This window comes from Kryptolebias marmoratus, linkage group LG6 (genome assembly GCF_001649575.2).
Source record: "Kryptolebias marmoratus isolate JLee-2015 linkage group LG6, ASM164957v2, whole genome shotgun sequence".
Taxonomy (NCBI): domain Eukaryota; kingdom Metazoa; phylum Chordata; class Actinopteri; order Cyprinodontiformes; family Rivulidae; genus Kryptolebias; species Kryptolebias marmoratus.
In genome coordinates, this window is record NC_051435.1 from 19,396,929 (window position 1) to 19,416,424 (window position 19,496).

At 41.6% G+C, this 19,496-nt stretch overlaps 2 protein-coding genes and 1 long non-coding RNA gene across 7 annotated transcripts in view; 2 read left to right on the forward strand and 1 right to left on the reverse strand.

Annotated features, from left to right (window-relative positions):
- LOC112450319 overlaps positions 1-318 on the forward strand; it is a 5,312-nt gene extending 4,994 nt beyond the window's left edge. Inside the window, exons 2-3 of the long non-coding RNA XR_003038893.2 lie at positions 3-202; positions 282-318. This is a non-coding gene — a long non-coding RNA (uncharacterized LOC112450319). The remainder of the gene's footprint in view (positions 1-2; positions 203-281) is intronic.
- Positions 1-6,750, reverse strand: part of si:ch211-67e16.11 — a 15,696-nt gene extending 8,946 nt beyond the window's left edge. The window contains exons 1-4 of the mRNA XM_017410190.3: positions 6,501-6,750; positions 3,575-3,847; positions 1,696-1,932; positions 968-1,138 (exon numbers count right to left, since the gene is read on the reverse strand). Coding sequence (XP_017265679.1) covers positions 968-1,138; positions 1,696-1,932; positions 3,575-3,847; positions 6,501-6,750 — 931 coding nt within the window. The remainder of the gene's footprint in view (positions 1-967; positions 1,139-1,695; positions 1,933-3,574; positions 3,848-6,500) is intronic.
- Positions 6,751-10,099: 3,349 nt separating this feature from the next.
- ttll4 (tubulin tyrosine ligase-like family, member 4) overlaps positions 10,100-19,496 on the forward strand; it is a 23,450-nt gene continuing 14,053 nt past the window's right edge. Inside the window, exons 1-7 of one of the 5 annotated variants that reach the window (XM_017410058.3) lie at positions 10,100-10,281; positions 11,452-12,250; positions 12,770-13,211; positions 13,820-13,979; positions 14,061-14,137; positions 14,695-14,758; positions 18,435-18,553. In XM_017410058.3, coding sequence (XP_017265547.1) covers positions 11,984-12,250; positions 12,770-13,211; positions 13,820-13,979; positions 14,061-14,137; positions 14,695-14,758; positions 18,435-18,553 — 1,129 coding nt within the window. In that variant the 5' untranslated portion in view covers positions 10,100-10,281; positions 11,452-11,983. Of the gene's footprint in view, positions 10,282-11,217; positions 11,240-11,451; positions 12,251-12,769; positions 13,212-13,798; positions 13,980-14,060; positions 14,138-14,694; positions 14,759-15,863; positions 16,022-18,434; positions 18,554-19,496 lie in introns of those variants that run through there. The other 4 variants (XM_017410056.3, XM_017410057.3, XM_037976166.1 and 1 more) reach the window with 4 other exon arrangements.

A 19,496-nucleotide genomic window follows, 5' to 3' on the forward strand; every position in this document is an offset into this window, starting at 1 on the left:
AGGACTACCTAACCTGCGTGGACCCAGTCTGGTCTGCTGTGGACACCTGCCTCGGAGATAAGTTACCTATCTGTTTGCCTGTGCCTGTCTGCCTGCCTCGTGAGGGATACTTACCTACTGCCTCCTGGAGAATCTGCCAACCTGCTACTGGAACATACCTACCTTTGGACTCACCTCCGTGCCGTGGATCATCTTTCGCACAGTAAGGCCTCCCACCTGTGGATATAATACTTACCTGCCTTCCTCACCAAGGAAATACTTACCACATCCTCTGCTTCCAGGTTCCTGGTTCCTGTAATTATTCCTGCTCCCGATTCACTGTAAAATAAACTCACTTCCTATTATCTTGGTCTCCTGTGTCTGTCTGACGCCGAGCTGCTCATTTTAGAATATTTATGAATTGACAACCATCCTTTGAAACCTCACTGCACTCACATCCTCAACATGTCTGATCAACCAGAAGAGTTTAAGGCCTATCCTGTTGTTCATCAACTTGCACTGCTAGAACTTTGTGTTGCATCCTATATTCAGAACTTTTATCTCCTTCTCTATCATTCCTTTACATTTCATGATAAGTCTGACTTCCATAAGACCCGTTCAAACAAAAAATCCAACCACCATAGCACGCTTGCTACTTACATCCAATTGCTCCTGTTATTCCTCTTCACACACTGGTCAAATACCTTACAAACTCCACATCCGAAAGTTCACATCTGCCAGTTGAAACTAGCAACAGCTCTACTTTCCATCAACATTTACGGCCAGTTCGTCTCAGCTGCAAGTGTCATCTCACAAGTATATTTTCCCAACAGAAATTAGGAAATATCAGTTTGTCTAAGCAAATCCAAACATGTCGAACGCTCATTTTTTTTCGCTGATGTGTGTGTCATGCAGTTTTAATACTGAAGCAGGTTTTTGGCATATAATGACCATACTAAGAAGACATACTGGGTATAAATGACCTAACCTGCGATGAGCACAGCGTGGTCACAGGTCTGGTAGAGGCGACAGGACAGGTGAGTGGCCAGCGGCTGCTGGTGGCAGCGCCTGGTGTTTTTATTCAGCTCGCAGCTGGAGACGGGCAGACTGGGAGAGCTCACGGGCAGCAGCTGAGGACACCTGGCAAACTCTGCATGCTCTGCCAGAGGAGAAACACAGTGCATTACAAGTAAGGCAGTTTTATCCTGCAGGTCAGCTGCGTTTGTCTGGCATTGCAACATCGCCGAGGTGCGAGGGCTGTTCATTGTTGCTTGTAGTTTTAATTCTTACTTATAACTAACAGTTTTCTACAACATATGAGAAATATTCCTTTTGTCCTTATTGTGGTGACAGTGTTTTTATTTTTTCATTTTCCAATAGTAAGCTACGACATGCTGTTTTATTTTTTTTTAAAAAGCAATTCCCCTCTGAAATATTATTTGTTGGATTTGTGTATTTTGATTGGAAAAAGTGTCAAATGATGCCTGGAACAATGCTTTTCACTTGAACATTCAGACACCAAAGAAGAAAGTCTGTTTTAATAAAGAACCACCATCATAGTGCCTAAAAGTATGTGTTAAATCTTTCTTGAGTTTTAAATTTTGTCAATCTGGGCTAAGGAAAGAAAGCCCTGCTCTCTTGTTGCTTGACAGTGCATCCCCCTCTCTTGAATTGTTTATGCTTCCAGTTTTCTTTTTGTGTATCTTTCACACCTACCAACGCATCTGAGTCTCTGCGTGCGACTGCTGTCTCCTTCTGACACCACTAACGGCAGGAAGTGGACCTCGCAGAAGCCTCTCATGGCTCGATTCAGCAGACGGCTGCCACCAACGCCTCCACGCAGCATCCCGCTTGCCAGTCGGTTGTTACCAAAAAGCCTCTCTGGACTTGTGTGGTGACGCTTCAGTTGGTTCTGACAGCGACTCTTCAAAGCCAGCGTCAAACACTCCTCACCTGAGACACAAAACCAGCACCAGATCAAACAAAAAAAAAAATTAAACCTATGTTTAAACATGCAGATCAGTAACTAGTTTGAGTAAAGATTTCTTTGCATACAGCTGTAAAAGAATTTAGCATTAGCAAAATATCTTTAGAACCCTTGGATGGATTGTAATGGAACTTGCAGAAAGTAATCATTGGATGTACCACTAAACTAAATTAATTTTAGTGTACTGGGATCTTATGTTTTGTGAAAATTCTTTCTAAGTTTCTCAGATACTCCAGCAGCATAAGGGATGGCAGTGTTTCTGCGTTTGTTTTTCTTTTCCTCTCTGTTCTGTAGCATGTTTTCTAGATTTCCTTGGTGACTTGAAAAAAACCCATTCAGGAGATCTGAATCTCTGGAGAGGTTTTTTTAATCTCTCTGTTCCTTTTCCTTCTCTTCTGTCTGTGTCATTTGACACAAAGACAGAAGGGTCATTTGAGCTGACGTGTTGAGGGTACCCCAGGTCTAGCTAAGATTCCTGATCACAGCTACATATGACACTCTTCCAAGGCCCAAGAACCTAAACTTGTTGTGCAGTACAGAAGGAAATTTCAAGTTTTGTAGCTCTTTGAACCCAGGCACATTCTAGCTGGATGTAAGACAGCACGACCAGTATAGATGGTGACACATCTGAGTCATGCATAGACTGGCCAAACTCCTGGAGGTGCAAAGGCTGGAGGCCTATAGGGCCAATCTAGAGGCATCTCAGAGGCAGATCCATTTCATAAAAAGGGGATCAGGCCCATCCAAGCTCTGTACGATCATGGTCCTTAATGACACCAGGAGCTGATTGGAGCTTGGCTACGGACCTTGACCGTGCACTCAAGTTTCCCAAAGAAATTACCACCACCTTCTTGCACCCTGACATTGTGTTCTGGTCTTCTCTAAACAAGACTGTCATCGTGGCTGAGCTGACCATCCCATGGGAGAATGTAATAGAGCCCACCTTTGAATGAAAAAAGACAAGTGTGCATAGCTGGAAGAAGAATGCTTGCAAGGAGAATGGAGAGCTTTCATGTTCTAATACTGGAGCCTCTGTGCAGCACCTCCTAATTACTTTGGGTGTTAGAGGCACTAACTTAGGGAAAGTCATCAAAGACCTGGCTGAAGGGGAAGAGCAGGGGAGTTTCTGGCTCCGAAAAAAGGATATGTTGTAGGATCAGCTGCAAAAGGGTAGTACGGAGACCTCCCTACTGCTGCTTCACCACACTGAGGGATTCAAAACATCAGTGAGAGGTGGCTCCCAAGTGATGACCCTTCAGCTGGCAAAAAGGGCATTGAAGGAGGTGCTTTTATTTGCAGGCATTCTATCTGTTTACTATTATTACCGGTCTTCCGATTGTTATAAACTATAAAGTTCCTTTCCTTCTCCATCTACAAGGAGCTCCAGCTGAGGGGGGCATGAATTTTACTGTTGTCTGTAAGATGAGAAACCCAAATACCATGAGTTTTCTTTCTAACGTTGCCATTTTGATATAGAATTGTATTTTACTTTTAAAATTTGTTTTCTTGGTCTTGAAAAGTTTATGTACAGTAAATTCACAGACAGTGCAACCAACAGAAAGCAACAGGGCATTATGTAAAAGCAGGCGTTGACTTAATAATACTCACCCAGATAGATGCCATCGAGGTGGGAGCACCTCTTCTTCGTCACATTCACATCCACATAGAAAAGGAACACGGGGTGTCCGAAGTTCTCTCCTGGGGTCGGATCAAGCACCAGTACAGCATCGTGGGCCGTGGAGCCATGGAGAGGCTGCTGGTGTCTAAGGGGACCGTTGCCTCTGTTCAGCATCCGCCCCACGCTGAAACCGCCCCGCAGCTTGGAGTTCAGCGCCTCATTTGACGAGTCTGGCAGGATTGCAAGAACTTTGTCCAGCGACCCTGGGTGATGTGGCAGAACAGACTCTCACTATTATACAGTTTAGCTTTGTTGTTTGTGAGGCTCAAAAGGATTACCTCAAAACAAAAACAGCAAAAGTCTGTTATGATCAAACTTTAATAAAACAGTAAATTAAAGACCTAGCATTCCTTGAAGGAATGCTTGTCACCTACCACCTTTTAGAGCAACTTGTGACTAAGATCACCTAGAAATACCAGAGTTATACTATTTTGTTAAAGCCTTGAACATAACATGAAGCACAGTCTATTGCGATACCTGTTAGTATCGCAACAGGTATCGCTACCCTACCCTACGGGGGGCGCAGTGCCATTGCAGGGTGGGCGGGGGAAGCGGTATGGATGAATGAAAAAAAAAACAAAAGACAGTTACACAAAAATGTTTCATTGTAAAGATGGTTTGTAGTTTGTTTTAATACAACTTGAAGTGTGAAATAAACTTCAGTGGAGTTTGAAAACAAAATATGTGTATAGGTTTATGTCTGGTTGAACGATGTGTGTGCCCAGTTGATTTTTTTTCTTTTTNNGGGGGGGGGGGGGGGGGTCCTGTTCTTTGGGGAACCACTGCTTTAGAGCAATATCTGTAAAACTGGCTGGGTTATGGTCATGTTTGTGTTTGATAAAGTTGTTCAGTTGTGGCAGCCGTCTTGAATTGTGTTGACTACAAATGTTAATCTTTTGTAGATGTACCTCCAATAATTATTTTCTGAGGAAACTCTTTGAAATCCTTCCAGTGGTTCATGAGATGTAAAGCTAACGCCAAGATTTTAAGCAAAGATGTTGCGCATTGGGGTGCCCTCAAAGTACGTGGCCGTCTTGAAAAGTGTTGACTCCAAATGGTATGTAGCTGCAGATGTACAACCAGTGATTAGGTCATGCAAGTTTCATTAAAATTTGTCCAGTGGTTCATGAGATATTTTGGTAACAGACACAAACACATGCAACCCCTACACATGCATGGAAAGACATTATCACCTTTCCATCTTTCGTTTTTTTTTTTTTTTTTGGTTGTTCATTTGAACATTTTACTGGAGTTCTACTCAAAGAGTATAAGTCATTTACTCTCATTTATCCCATTCAGATTCATTTTGAAATATTTAAGGCACAGGAAATAAAAGATTTAAGATGTAATCTGATCAGATTTGTGATATCACATAACTAGAAAGTCTTTGCAGAAATGTTGAAGTGTATCAACGCAGCAACGATCCAACTCTTCAACATGACTTTGCAACAGTCTAGCTCAGACAAATACCTACATGTTGATGTATAAACCGTGTGTAAAGAAGTGTAAAGAGAGCGAAGCAGTGGCACGTTATGATCACCACGGTAACCACACAGGTGTGTCTGTTAATCCCTGACTGCCAAAGTAATTAAAGGCAGACAAAACGACAGCCTGAAAAGTAAGTCTCAAAGAAACAGTCACTGTGAGGAAACCACGAGTGTCAAAAGAACGTTATGGTCACGTGACAATTTTCTACACTGTCATTTGCAGTGACTAGGGCAAGTAAAAAAAAAAATTGAAAAGAATATTTTGAGCTAAAATAGAACAGAATCTGTGGAAGCTTGGCTGTGCACTCGCTGCACTCTGGGGGAATGTGAGAGAAAACAGAAAAATCCTGTGAGAGCAGTGGGAGAGACACTGTGTGAAAAAAGCCAAACATTCCTACGTTTAGATGTACAATTTGTATATGTGTCGAGTCAACTGTCGATCGGACACAAAAAAAGTGATAAAAATTTAAACAAACAACCTAAACGAGCTCCAAAGAAGAAGATCTTCTTTTGTGTAATACCCTGAAAGTTTTGTCTACACTGGGCAAAGTATGACTACCAAAAGCCACAGTACTGGTACACTAATACTAACCGAGGTGTATGTTTTATTTTAAAGCTGTTTGACAAAATGAGAGCCATTTTTTAATGCACCATCAAATATGTATGAAAAAATAAAGCTGTGAGGTAATTCCACTAATAAAGCCTGAATAGGGAATCTTGGAAACGTTGATCTGCTTTCATTTAACGTTTATTTTAGGAATTCTGTCATTTCCTAATGAAACCTGATTTTGTGTTCTGTGCTGTGTTCTGCTCATTTTACCTCCTTTTCCACTTGCTTAAACTTTAGTAATTTGCTTTTTAGCTTCTTCAGCAAATTTCATCAAAATCATTCAGCGCTGTCAGAATGATTTTGTCACAGAAAATAAAAAATGATCTCGCTTAGTTTAAAGTTTTCTCCTTTAAGGAGGAGGTGTGGTTACCATGGTGACCACAATAAACCACTGGCAGCAGCTTTAGCTTTTATTTTTTCCATCTTAGTTTTCTTTACACTTTTTAGACAGTTCATACATCAAAATGTAGGCATTGTTTCTTCATCTTAGATTATTAGAATCACGTGTTGAACTTTTATCCATCCATTCATTTTCTTCACACACTTTTTCCATATAGGGTTATTTATTAAAGTTTTCAAAAATGTTACATAATTTTTGTAATTTATCAAAATGTTTCCAAGCCAATATCAGTGTTATTATTATATTGACAGAAACAGCTTTAAACGGGGTGATATGTTGAGTTTTAAACTTGAAATGTGGACTGCTGTGCTGACTGGAAGCTGAAGCTGTGTCTCGGGGTCCACGGTCAGGGCTCCTACCTGCAGCGCCGCTCGGCTCTGACACGTATACGGCCACGGAGGACAGAGGCAGGTGCAGCAGCCGCCTGCAGTCCGCCTCAGACATGGAGGATGTGTGGAGGCAGCGGTGCAGCTGGTCCCACTGCACCAGCTGGAGACCCACGCGGACCCAGCGCTCCAGCCGGCCCGGGGCCTCGCCGCTCTCAGGGGCCACAGAGCGCACGACGTGGAGGGTGGAGAAAATAGGTGTGAGGAGCTGCAGGAAGTGCATGCTCACACCTCAACAGCTTGTCTTCTCTTTGAAGTATTTGATCTAAATCTAAAAGGACTGAGTTTTTTGTTTTTTCTTGTGTCTCGCCTTTTTTCCAAATGATGTCTCTTGTTCTTCAGTTTCTTTAGGATATTGTCTCCAGATTGGATCTTATTTCTTCTCTTTTGACTTGTTTCCTCTGCTGTTTGGAGCTTGATATTCTACAGCATCATGGGGAGACAAAAAAAGCTGAAAAGCTAAAAAAAACGGCAACAAAAAGTAAAAAATCTTCAGTTTTCTTTTAGTTTGGTTCTTCTGTTTCCCCCTTCTCTTTACTTCCAAGACAACAGCGTCCTCTTTTAGGTTTTACAGTTTTACAGGTTTTCTTTTTCTCTCAATTCACTTTTTCTTCTCTCCTTCTGCTTTCTTCTGGATTTTAGGAAAAACAAAATGAATGTCCAGTCATCTTGTAAGGTGGCAGTTTTGGTTGGATGATGAACTTTTCCTCCGGTTCCTCCTCTGTTTTGTTGGATTCTTTGTTGGACTTTAGGCTCTGTGTCGCTTTGGAAGACGACAGAAGACGGTTGAGTCTCAGAAGATGGAGACAGACTGTCCTGCAGGACGTCTGCAGCTCTGAATAAACTAGCTGCTGCAGTTTTGAGTCAGTCTGCTGCCCTCTCTCTCTCTCTCTCACACACACACACACACACATACACACACATGTCTGAGTGTTACGAGATGCGAGACAGCAAAAGGAGGGGTGGAACTGAAAAAGAAGAAAACTACACTAAAGAAGGAAGAGAAGAAGAAATAACTTTAAAACCTGGTGTTCCTTTAATGAATGCATAGAGTTTTAAAGTAAGGTCATCTTATTTTGAACACTGATGGAAGTGTAGCCTTAAAAATAACATTATCCACTTTGTCATGTGATGTGTCAAGATGTCACACTCAAAGCATGTGTTGTGAATGACTCTCAGCTACTACCGTATTGAATTTTAGCTTAATATCTGTGAAATTCACACCATTATAGCTTTTTTTGTGTTGGCTATTGTTAGTTACCTGTGGCGGTCATCTTGGATTGGTTGGACTCCAAAAGTCAATCAGTTGTAGATGTACATCCAGTAATTCATGGGATATTTTTGTTTCTGTGACAAAGTGATAAGTAATCTTGCTAACAGACGAACGCACAAACAAACAAACCAACACAAATGAAAACATAACCTCCTTGGCAAGAAGGTAATGACTGAACAGGAAGAGAGGAAACAAGGTAAAAGGAAAAAAAAAGTAAAGAGGAAAGGAGAGAGGAAATGATAGGAAGACTGGAAAATGGGACTAAAAGGTAAAACTAAAAGGAAGCAACAAAAAGAAGGAAAGGAAACATAAAAACTACTAGGAGTCAGAAGAGAAGTGGGACAGCAGGAAGGCAGATAGACCAGGAGGAAGACTGAGATGCGCCTCCTGTGCTGCCATCTACTGGCCAAACGTAGGAACTACAAAATCTTACACAAAAGAACTTGTCTCTTTCAGCTGCAAGAACCAAGTTTATCTTTTGATTTGTTTGAATCAAGACTAAACTGCAACTGTCTAAGAAAGATCAATTAAACTGATAATCAGTTTTATCTAGTGATTATTTGTAGTCAAAGGGATTTATTTAAATGGCATCACTGTGTTTAAGAAGCAGCTGAAGTTTGAACTCTAAAGTGAGCTGCAAAAGTGTCCATCCCTCGATTAAAAATATTTCTGATTAATTAAGCTAAAGGGGGAAAACCTGTTTTATGTAACTTTAAAAAGATATATATTTTTTTTTTCCTGCCAGTCCAGCTCTGTGCAGCTTCTAGTGGTCCTATGGACAAATCCTCCCAGCTCCATCAGCGCTCTCTCTGGCCTCCTGGATGTTTCTCTGATTAATGCCGTCCTTATCCTCTCCGTGAGTTTTGGCTGACCCGATCTCAGCAGGTGTATATACCCCTCATAGACCATTTCATTAGGTACACCTACTAGTACTGTATTCAGGCCCTTCTGCCTTCAGAACTGCTTTAATTAATCATATCATAGATTCAACACAATGTTGAAAACATTATTCAGAGATTCATGTCCATATCAACATAATAGCATCACACAGTTACCGCAGATTTATCAGCTGCATGTTCATGATGTAAAATCTCCCATTTCACCACATCCCAAAGGTGGATTGGATATGGGTATGGACATTTAAATGCAATAAACCCGATTATTGCATAAGAAGTGACCTGGAGAAATTCAATGAAACGCACGTCTGACAGATAGATTCCCCGAGATTAGCCCAGTGTGGCCCTTAATACCATCATTTATTTGAATTTATTTGAATTAGATGGTATTCTGCAGACGTTTGTTTGTAACGAGGGGTTGTTTGAGCTGCTGGTGCCTTTCTGTCATCTCACACTAGTCTGCCCCTCTAACCTTTAATAGTAACAAGGCTTTTTTTGTCCACACAAATGCTACTCACTGGATTTTTTCTCTTTTTTTGGACCGTTCTCTTTAAACCCTAGAGATTGTTGTGTGTGTAAAAATCCCAGTAGATCAGCAGTTTCTGAAATATTCAGACCAGCCCGACTGACACCACACTACATTCAAAGTCACGTAAATCTACTTTCTTTCTTATTCTGACGCCCGGTTTGAACTTCAGCAAGTCGTCTTCACCACATCTACATGCCTAAAGGCACTGAGTTGCTGCCATGTGACTGGATGATTAGTTATTTGTGTTAACGAGCAACTGAGTGTTCCTAATAAAGTGGCAGAGGAATGTTTACTGAGATAACCTGACACTTAAATTTCCCACAGGTGGATTGTATTTAACTAATTATGTGGCTTCTGACGGTAATAGTTGGGGTTTAAAAAAGCAATTTAGTTTAACTGGTCTGGAGTGCTTGTTTGAGAAATGTTGCTTTAATCAAATAAAAATCCAATTAAATTCCAGATTGTAAGGCAACAAAAGAGAAAGGATACTGATAGGGGGGAATAGTTTTGCAAGGAGTTTTATTGAAACTCGCAGAAAGTAATCATTGGACGTTCATCTCTTTTGGTGTCAATCAACATAACTACATAATTCAAGATGACCACCACAGCCAACTGATTTAAATAAACAGAAAACAAAATATAATTCAGTCAATTTATATCTTTTGATCTGATTTGACGTGGTAACGGCAGAGCATCATTCCCAACACAAATTTTGGGTGAGATTGCGTAACGTTTGACGAAAATAGCAACTCCGTCATTTCTAATCATAACATGTTAGTTTAAAACTCTGGCAGTAAGGCGGCAGGAGACTTTTTTTTTTTTTTAGGAATCCTGCTCCCCCCGTTCTTCACCGTTTGGTGGCGCTGTTGCACCCTCAACCCGCCTCATGGAGGGAAAGAAGAAGCGCTTTAGGGACAATAGAAGATCTTCGGTTATGATGACTCACTCGCATTATTATTTCTGTCGTTTCCACGATGTAAGAAGAAACTCAAACGAGTTAACCGCCTGTGAGATTAACGGAACAACATGCTGTGGACGCCGCCGGAGTAGAAGCTGGTGAGAACAGAATCATCTTATTAACCAGACTGACTCTGTTCGGTGGCACTTCTGATGAACGGAGTGATGTTTTGAGAACACCGGCAAGAGTTTGCGCTTCGTTGTTGCTAAGCTAATCGCTGTCTTATCTGTGAAGCGGTAAACAGACACTGAGGTTAAAAATGGGTTAACAGTTAGGGACTTGTAGTAACTAAAGAATAAGTGGATTTAGCAACGAAACGTTTGGCTTGTCGTGGTCAAAGTTAATCGTTTCTTTATTGTGAACTGTCGAGATATATACTACCTTTACCTCTCCGAGTTGGTTGTTGGGAAAGACCTGGAGACGTTACCTTAAATTTTAACACATTTATTCAAACACCCTTAGCAACCATTCATACAATGATAAAACCAGATGCATATGGGAGACAATCAATGGGAATGAGACACAGATCATCTTGAAAACTAGTCAAGCCATCACCCCAGGATTGGGGTGATGACCGTGAATTCAGCTAGCTTAAATCACGCGTGTGAGAGTGTGCTTCGGACACCGGGACATCAGTGATTGGCAGCTGGAAGTTTATACTCTGAATGAAGGCAGAACCTCCAAACATCGGGACCGTAATGTTCTCGCAGGTGGAACATTTAAACTCTGGTTTCAGTCACGCCCGGAAGGCTTTCTTCAGCGGCGTCATGGTGGTGTAGCCGCTGAAGAATTCAACTTTTTAGCTTTTGCTCCAAATGCTCCGAGGCTTTGTTTGTCGCCCGCCGCCGAAAGGTGAAGGCGGACAATGTCTCGGCTCCTGTCTCTGCTTGTGTACGCTGGTGTCTGCGTGTCAGCAAAATATCTCACGAACCACTGGACGAATTTTAATGAAACGCTCAGAAAGCAACCATTCAGTCTACAGTCCTTACCAGCTCGGAGTCAGCCCCATTCAAGATGGCCGCCGCAGCCAGCTGACTTTAGAAAACACATGAATTGGTATAACTCGGTGAATTTTATAAATATTGAGCTAAACTTTGGTGTAGCAGCAGTTGAATCATCCCCAACACACACTCTGACATCTTGCAATACTGCATGAAATCAACAAAACATTTTTCCCATGTTTGTTAACTTTGTTCTGTTTTTGTGGTTTATTTTGTTTGATTTGTTCTAATTAGGCTCGTGTTTTTTCCCCCCCCTGTTCTCCACAGATTGTGTTGGTCCTCAAGGATCCTGAACTTGTGTCCTGATTACCCTCAGGCAGGATCCTCTCAGACTCTGCCTCTCCTCTGGACTTCTTTCAGGCCTGATCCTGTGTAGTTTTAATGCCTTCTGTGAAGCAGCTGAGCGGCTCATGGCCCGACCGAGGCGGTCAACGTTCTCGTCCCTTCGCGAGCGACGTCTTGCTTTCCTGACAAGATTTGAGAAGAGGAGCGTCGGCTTCTTGCCCTGTCCGTTTCAGCCAGTGTCCTCAGGATTGTAGTTTGGTGTTTGATTAGACGTTCGTCCCGCCTGCCTCAGCCTCGGGTGCCGGCTTTTATCGCTTGCAGGAGTCGGCCCTGCTCACCTGCAGCCGCAGTGAGAGGCTTGATCATTAGGGCAGCATTAATGAGTGCTGCGAGAACTTGTCCATCCAGTTGGAGCTGACATTACTGAATCCTTTCTGCTGAAGAATCACCCTGAGCAGGGGCCCCTCATCATCGTCATCATCTGGTTTGTGACACCGCTCAGGATCTCCTTGCCATGCCCACCAACCAGTTCTCCCCCTGGAGTGGGGGAGAACTCCAGGCTTGTACCAACGCAGACAGTCCCCCCACTGCTGCCTCGGTTTCAGGTGGAGCCAACAAAGTGCCTTACCGTCAAACTAAGCCAAGCCTAACCTCTGAGACAGGAAACGGTTCATCTGGAAGGAACCACTGGGACGATGCACGGCTGGAACTTCCGCCATCATCAGGCTGTTATAAAGACCTGCTGATCCAAGGATGCGCCATGGTGCAGCTCAGCAGCATGGTGAGCAGCTTTCAAAATGCTCCATTTACAACATCACAAAGAGGAAGCAAAACACTAGCTAACAGTAGCAAAAGGAATGGCTAGAAGCAGCAGAGTAACCATATTTTTTTGTAAATGGTCCAATTTCTTAGGTTAAACATTTGATGTGTTTATTAGATTTGCAAATTATTGAATTCTGTTTTTATTTACTTTGTACACAATGTCCAGACTTTTTGGGATTGGGGTTGTATTTCCTGTCAAAGGTTTTGTGTAACATTTTGTTTTAAAAGCAAAGTAATCTCAAATCTGTAACCTTGTATTGCTTTTGGACGCAAATAGCCAACTTCAGCAGTTGTAAGGAGAGCAGGGATTGCCTGGTCTGCCCCTCCTCAAAAAGAAGAAAAAATGAATGTTACTACATAAAAACTCATGTGAAGCCAACAAATCAGTGTGCAGTTTTTTGTAAACTGATTTTACAAAATCGGTCATTTCTGCTCATCCTTATCGCACCTTTTTGTTGTTTTTTTTTTGTCTTTTCAGCACGAGACGGCAGACTGTTTCTCTCCACCACCTCCTCTGTGCCTTAGTCTTTGTAAAAATCAGGGAGCAACGTTGTCAAAGACTATCTCCAGCCACAACGGCACAAAACCAGAAAGAAGCACAATTAGACAAACCAACGCTGCACAAAGGAGCAGCTCGACTAAAACGGGAATAAAACGCTTTCAGATGCCGAACATCCAAGCGACACAAACCTCCGCGAACGATCGGCTGCTTGTTAAAGATGGTCCTCCAGCTGTCTTGTCTGCAGCTACAAACAACAAGCCCCAAAGTGGAGCACGGCTCGGTGTGATCAAGCAGGCCTTGGAGAATCCGTGTCCACTGGGAGGAAGCCGAGGACTCTGCCCCTCTCCATCCAGCTCCATGCTGGCCGGGATCAGTGCTGCTCAGCATCTGCAGGCCACACGGCCGGATGTCGTCGAAGGTAAGTAGTTATTGCTCCTGTGTGTTTGTCTGTCTGTTATCAGAATATCTCATGAATCACTGGATGGATTTTATTGAAACTGCCAAAGTGATCATTGGATGTACAAATACAACTGATTAACCTTTAGAAACAACACAGCCAATCGAGTTTAGCAAACACTAAAATGGCTCTAACGCTGTCAAATATACAGAAATTGGGCTAAAACGTGGTGTGTACTCACATGAGATCTGTGCTTAAAACGTTGGGGTTCAAGCCTTCAAGTGATGAGCATTCCTTTAAGGATTAATCCTTTAATTTGGCGTGGCCTAAAATGTCTGATACTGAGCCGAGGTAGGTACTGTGTGGACGGAGGTGAGCATTGAAAACATGTGCACGGCCGAGAATACAGCTTTTGCAAGCTGTGAACTCAAAAAATAAGCAAAGATTTAAAAAAATAATAAAATTGGACTGCAGTGGTGAATTTGGTCATTTTTTCCCGGTAATTTTGAGTCACCAACTTGTCTCCAGCAGTCGCAGCTCAGTGAGATGTTGCCAGACTCAACATCTGGATTTCCACCTCCACCCTGACTCTGCTCCTTCCCTGACAGATGTGACCTCATGTCCTGCAGGAGCCGTGGTTGGTTCTATAACCACTCAGATCTCAGCCATCCAGCTCACCCGGCAAGCGCGACCTGCCTCCTCCTCCTCATCTCCATCTCCGTCCCCCTCCTCCTCCACCTCCCCTTCGCCAACAGAGGAGCAACGAGATGGAGAAGTTCAGGAGTCGGGGTGAGAAAACGGCTCTTCGGTCGGTCGGTGTTTCCTCCTCTGTTGTTTGAGTTCTGAGTGTTTTTATTTAATTTGTTTCAGCTCAGAGTGTGTGATGCAGGTGGATGAAGTAGACGAAGAGCTGCATGATGAGCTGGAAAATGCCTGCGGGGACAATGGTAATGATTAAAAAATTAAATTACGCCCAGATTTATCCTACAAGACAGTTACATGTAAATATATGTGTTTATTACTGACCATGAGTTACATCTGTCCAATTCAAAATGGCCAGCACAGCTAATTGACATTACCCAACACACTTCAGGCAATGCTACCAAATGCTGAGAAAATGGATAGAAACTTATGTCTTCAAAGAAAGTAATAAAAAATACGAACAAAATGTTTTAAATGCAGCAGTTAATCCATTACCTCGTCTCATTACATTCCCAGTTTTCCTTAAATTTCCTGCGGTGAGTTAAGAATAATAGTTTTCTGGTGTTAAATGAGTTTCCATCATACGATCTCGACTGCTGGCGTTGCTGTTCAGCAGTCAACACTCATTCAAATATTGTTCTCTGAAATGAAAACTGCTGAAAATCCCTCTGTCCAGGCCTCTCAGACGCAAACTTGGCCCAATGTTTGAACAAAACAGACATCAATTTACTCCAGACTTTACTTGGTGAAGGACGCAGATGGAGTAAATCTGTTTTTGTTGTTTCCATGTTCTTATCTTCAGATGACTCAGACTGCTCCTCTGCTATTGACGCTTCATCCACAGCATCAGCCTCCCTCCTCTCCAGGTAATAAACACACGCAGATGTTCATGTTTTCGTTTTAAAAACCAGAAAGTTAAGCCCAAGATTTGTGCTTTGCATGATGTTTTGATCCAGCTTGTATGTTTAAGTGCGTAAATTTTTATTACTGAATATAATGCTAAAACATGCAGTACTTATCAGAGCTATTTACATACTTGGAGCATCATATTAAACGGCTATAAGTCTACATCTGTCAGACAGGTCCTGACGGTGGAGAACGGGGAGAACGGGGTAAACGGGTGCATGTAAGCAGTTGTCTGATAAACCTATTCATCTGACCGGTGCAAAAGGCAGTAAAAGCAGCAGTACAGACAGAAGACAGCATCACAATGACATTGGCTTAGCTCACTACAAGCATCTACACGTCCCTTGTCAAGCCAAATGACAGAAGTAGATTTAGAAATATGAGCGTTTCAAAGTGAATGCACTGTGAAGTATTTCTTGTTCACTTTGTTCAGAGTTTATTGAAATTACTGCTGCCATTAAAGAGCGCAACGCAAAAAGAAAACCAGTCAAAATATGCCTCTCTTTCCGTACCTTTTCCAGAAGAATCACAAGAACAGGGAATCTGCTCGTGTCCTTTCACTAAATCTGTGATGGCGTCCCTGACAGTAGCTTGAACAACAATTAACAAACAGAAGCAGGTTTTTTTTTTTTTTCTAGAGCCTACAGCTCAGAAAAAGTTGAAACAGATTCCAGACGTTTAACAAATTGTTGCCCATGGCCTTTTAAATACGTCCCTCTCACAATGGAAGTCAAACAGCCCAGCAGTGGTTCTTTGCCTTTTTCACATCAGCTCCTCCTGTTTTTAGCAGAGTCTCCAGGCTCTCCTGCCACTTAAGCTCACGTTCCGATTGATTTCCAAATGTTTCGTCGACCAGTGCTGGCTCTCCCCTTCTCTCTGTCATTCTCTGTCAGTGTATTGTAGTCGAGGCTGAAAGCAGCAGAGCACGGTGGAAAGCTCTGCTTCATTGTGCGTCGTGTTGTTGTCAACATTAGAACTCCCCACCAAAGACTCGGAGCTGATTCTCCGCTAAAACGGCCTGGATCGGGAGTGCTATTGTGGGGCTGTTCATTTGCATACACTGACAACCCCAACACCACCACCCCCAGCTAAAGCTAAAGCTCTGTTGTGTCCCATATCTTGATGGATCCGGCTGTAAAGTGAACCTGTCAGTGGTGGAAGAATTTACTTAAAAACACATCTGGAAATTATTATTTTTTCCTTCCTCCCTATATGCCTGTCATGTGAGTATTTTTGATGTAACATTTATGTGTTAATGACAGTACTTAAAGGTTATTCCTGTGTTTTGCCATCACTGAACAAATCTGAACAGGCAGAATTTAATATTTTTTTTGATCAGGCAGAGTCCTCCGTACTGCTTCTTTAACACCCGATTCTCTCCAGCATCACATTACTGACACGTCGTGCGCCTTGTGTTACAAAGCGGAGCGGTAACTGGATGCCAGATACCGTTAGTAAAACATTAGTGAGGGAACCTGAAGCTGCATTACTTTTTAATTTGTGGCCAGTTTAATTACAGGCCGACCTGAGCGCTGCTGGCGATGGCTCTGGTTTGTATCTGCTTAAAGGACTGTCAGTAGGGTTGATTGATAGGCTGGAAATTTTCCACTGGCCATTGTCAATCCGACACCTGACACATTCACACAGCTGTCTTTAAGGGGTATGAACTTCATAACGTTGAGAATAGAGATGTGGTTAACTTCTGACGTGATCCCTTTATTGTCACATAATGTAATGTTTTTGAAAGTTGGAATCTGCAGAGAAAATGTCTTTAAACAACTTGTTTTCTTGTCACTTCCGTTAGGAAACGTAACCAGTCATGGGTTCATTGTTTTGATCAAAACCTTAATGCAAAAATAACGGTGAATAAGCACCGATTGAGAAAATGAGGGTTTAAATCCATTTGACCTCTCCTTCAGCAGTGCTTCCTGATGCCCAGCCAGGAACCACAGATGTAAAATACACAGAAGGAAGTTTCCACAGGCAACAGACTTAAAACAAGTATATTTGTTACATTTCTGGGGTAGTCTGTGTTTAACAGCTGATAGTTGATGGTGGTACCTCCACAGCTGATCTGAGAGGAAAAACTTCTTATTATTACTTCATTTTATTTGGATCTTACTGAAATTATGGGCTGTTTTATTACCTTTGGCTGTTGTCTGTTTTATAAATTAGGTGATTGAAAAGCACATCACAACCACAAGGCTAATTTTATTTGTGTGTATGTATTTATATATTTCTTTTTAAAAACATTTTTTGCTCTTGAATTTAGTGTTTCGGTCTTAAAATGATAGCAGAGTCCATACCTTGAATATAAAGCCATAAAGAAGTAATTTTAATGAAAGAGTATTTTTTTTTTATTTTTTTTAGGTAGTTGCTTGTATAATTTAATTTTTTTTCTTATAATGTATATTTCTCTTAAAATAATTTGTAACCATCTTGTCATTTGTCATTGTTCATTATCATGAGATTACATTTTCATCTAAATCGTTGCTAATTTGAACAAATAAATCATGCGGATCTTCACTGAGCAATAAAACCGCACCGGCGTCTTTCAGGTGTCGGACCTCGGACTGGACCGATGTCTGACAGAAAGTCAGAGGCTTTGTTTAATGAAGATAAATTAGGTGGATTTCACATAAATAGGGTGTATGACACTTGTCATTTACAGGTCAAAACCTAGCTAAAATGAAGCAGAAAAAATAGCTCTTGACAAAGAAAAATCTATCATTTTAAAGACTCCAGTTGCAGATGGGTGATATAGTCATCCAGTTGCCCAGCTGTCAGTGAATAATCTCATTTTGTATTTTAGTGCCTTTTTATTTTGGTAGCCTAAGAACCCACAACATTTTGCAGTTTCTCTAATCAACCTAAACACACAGTCTTATAAAGTAGGGCTGTGCCATTTATTAAAAAAGCTCTGTCACATCCCACCTCTCCAGTGTGTTCTCATCTTGTCTTGCCTCCTGATTGAGCTGCAGCACCTCTCCCGCTGCCTCCCGTTTGTCTGAGAGAGATGCAGAAGGCAGGGGTGTGAGCTCCGCTGCATTCAATATATTACAACATTTAACACCAAGAATAAACTTTAATGAATGTGTGTTAAATGTGTGAGATGTCAAGATGTGTATCACAACTTCTAAGCTCATTTTGTTGCCACGTAATCGACAAAACAACCAGTCAGATCAAAACCGAGAAAAGAGCTGCTGTTATTAATCAATTCAGCAAACTCTTCCACCTGAAAACATGTCAGGAGAAGAGAGACGTGAGTTCATTACAGGCTTTATTTTAAGTCAAAGTTCAACAAGAAGGTTTTGTATCATTGTAATATACAGTTCTTTAGGCGCAATAAATGCAATGTGTTTCCAAACTTAAAATATAATCATTTGCAATAATACTGACTGCAAAATTGATCAAAATAATTGTGATTGTGACTTTTTTCATAATTGGGCAGCTCTATTATAATATGAAAACATTTAATTTTTTTTTTTTTTGTGTGTAATTGTTATTATTCTATTTCTAGTACTCCATACGTTTCATTTTTTATGTAGAGGTTGTATAATCTATTTTAACCAAGTCTTGTTTTGATGAAGTGCATGTAATTTCACTGCATTAAAATAGTTTCCTTCTCTCTTTCAGTGTTGAGGAACCGATGATTTTGGGGGCTGAAGATGATCGAGAAGCGCGACCAGCACTTGTTCCCAGTTTGTTCCCGCTCGTACCTCCGACGCTCTACTTCAGCACAGCCAGTGAGAAAGGTCAGGGCTTGTACACGTGTTAAAACTTGTAACTTAATACCAGCTGCGCTTTTCTACAAGGTGAAGCCACTCGTCCATCGTTATTGGCTCAGAATTTCTCTGCACTTAAAAGAATAAATAAAAACAGACTGGTTTAGTGTACTGTTTGTACTAATCTAAGGGGCTGTTCAGATGCATCACTGAATTCCCTCTAAGCTGTATTTTCTTATCAATCACTGCGCTCCATTCAAAATGGACAATTTCGGTGCTCTAGCGGAGCTGGTTCAATTGTATCAACATTTTATATGATCCCTCTATGAGAGATCACAAAGATAATCAAACAATTCAAAACTCACGGAAGGATACTGCACTTACATAAGCGCCAAGTATAAACGCCTACAACGCTAACTCAGGTCTGCGCGCCATCTGCACGACACTACAAAGTGCGACCATAACTGAGCCTTAATGCTGCGAGCGGTGCAGCTTTGTAGTTTACCAAAGTCGTACTAAAACATTACGACTTTTTGCATATATAAGGTGCTCCGGATTATAAAGTGCACTCTTGTTTTTTGAGAAAATGTAAGGCTTTTAAGTGCGCCTTATAGTCCAGAAAATATGGTAATTAAACACTGCACTAGTGTTATAGTCGCAGTAAACCTGTACAAAAAACAGCTGAAGGCTGTCAGTGCACTGTTTCACTGTGGTGGATTTTTACAGGTTTAAATCTTTGGTCTTTCCTCTGATGCTGAGCGCTGTGAAGTCACTAGTCATTGTACTGTGTAGCTGAATTTATTTGCACAAACAGTTCAATCTGCACGACAACTCTGCCGTAGGGCTGAACGAAAATGGCGTAAGGCTCAACTGCACGTTTATTATGACATCTACAAGGAAAGACTACGTAACTATCACACAACACTAAAACATGCAAGAGAGGCTTTCTTTGCAGATGTCATAAACAAAACCA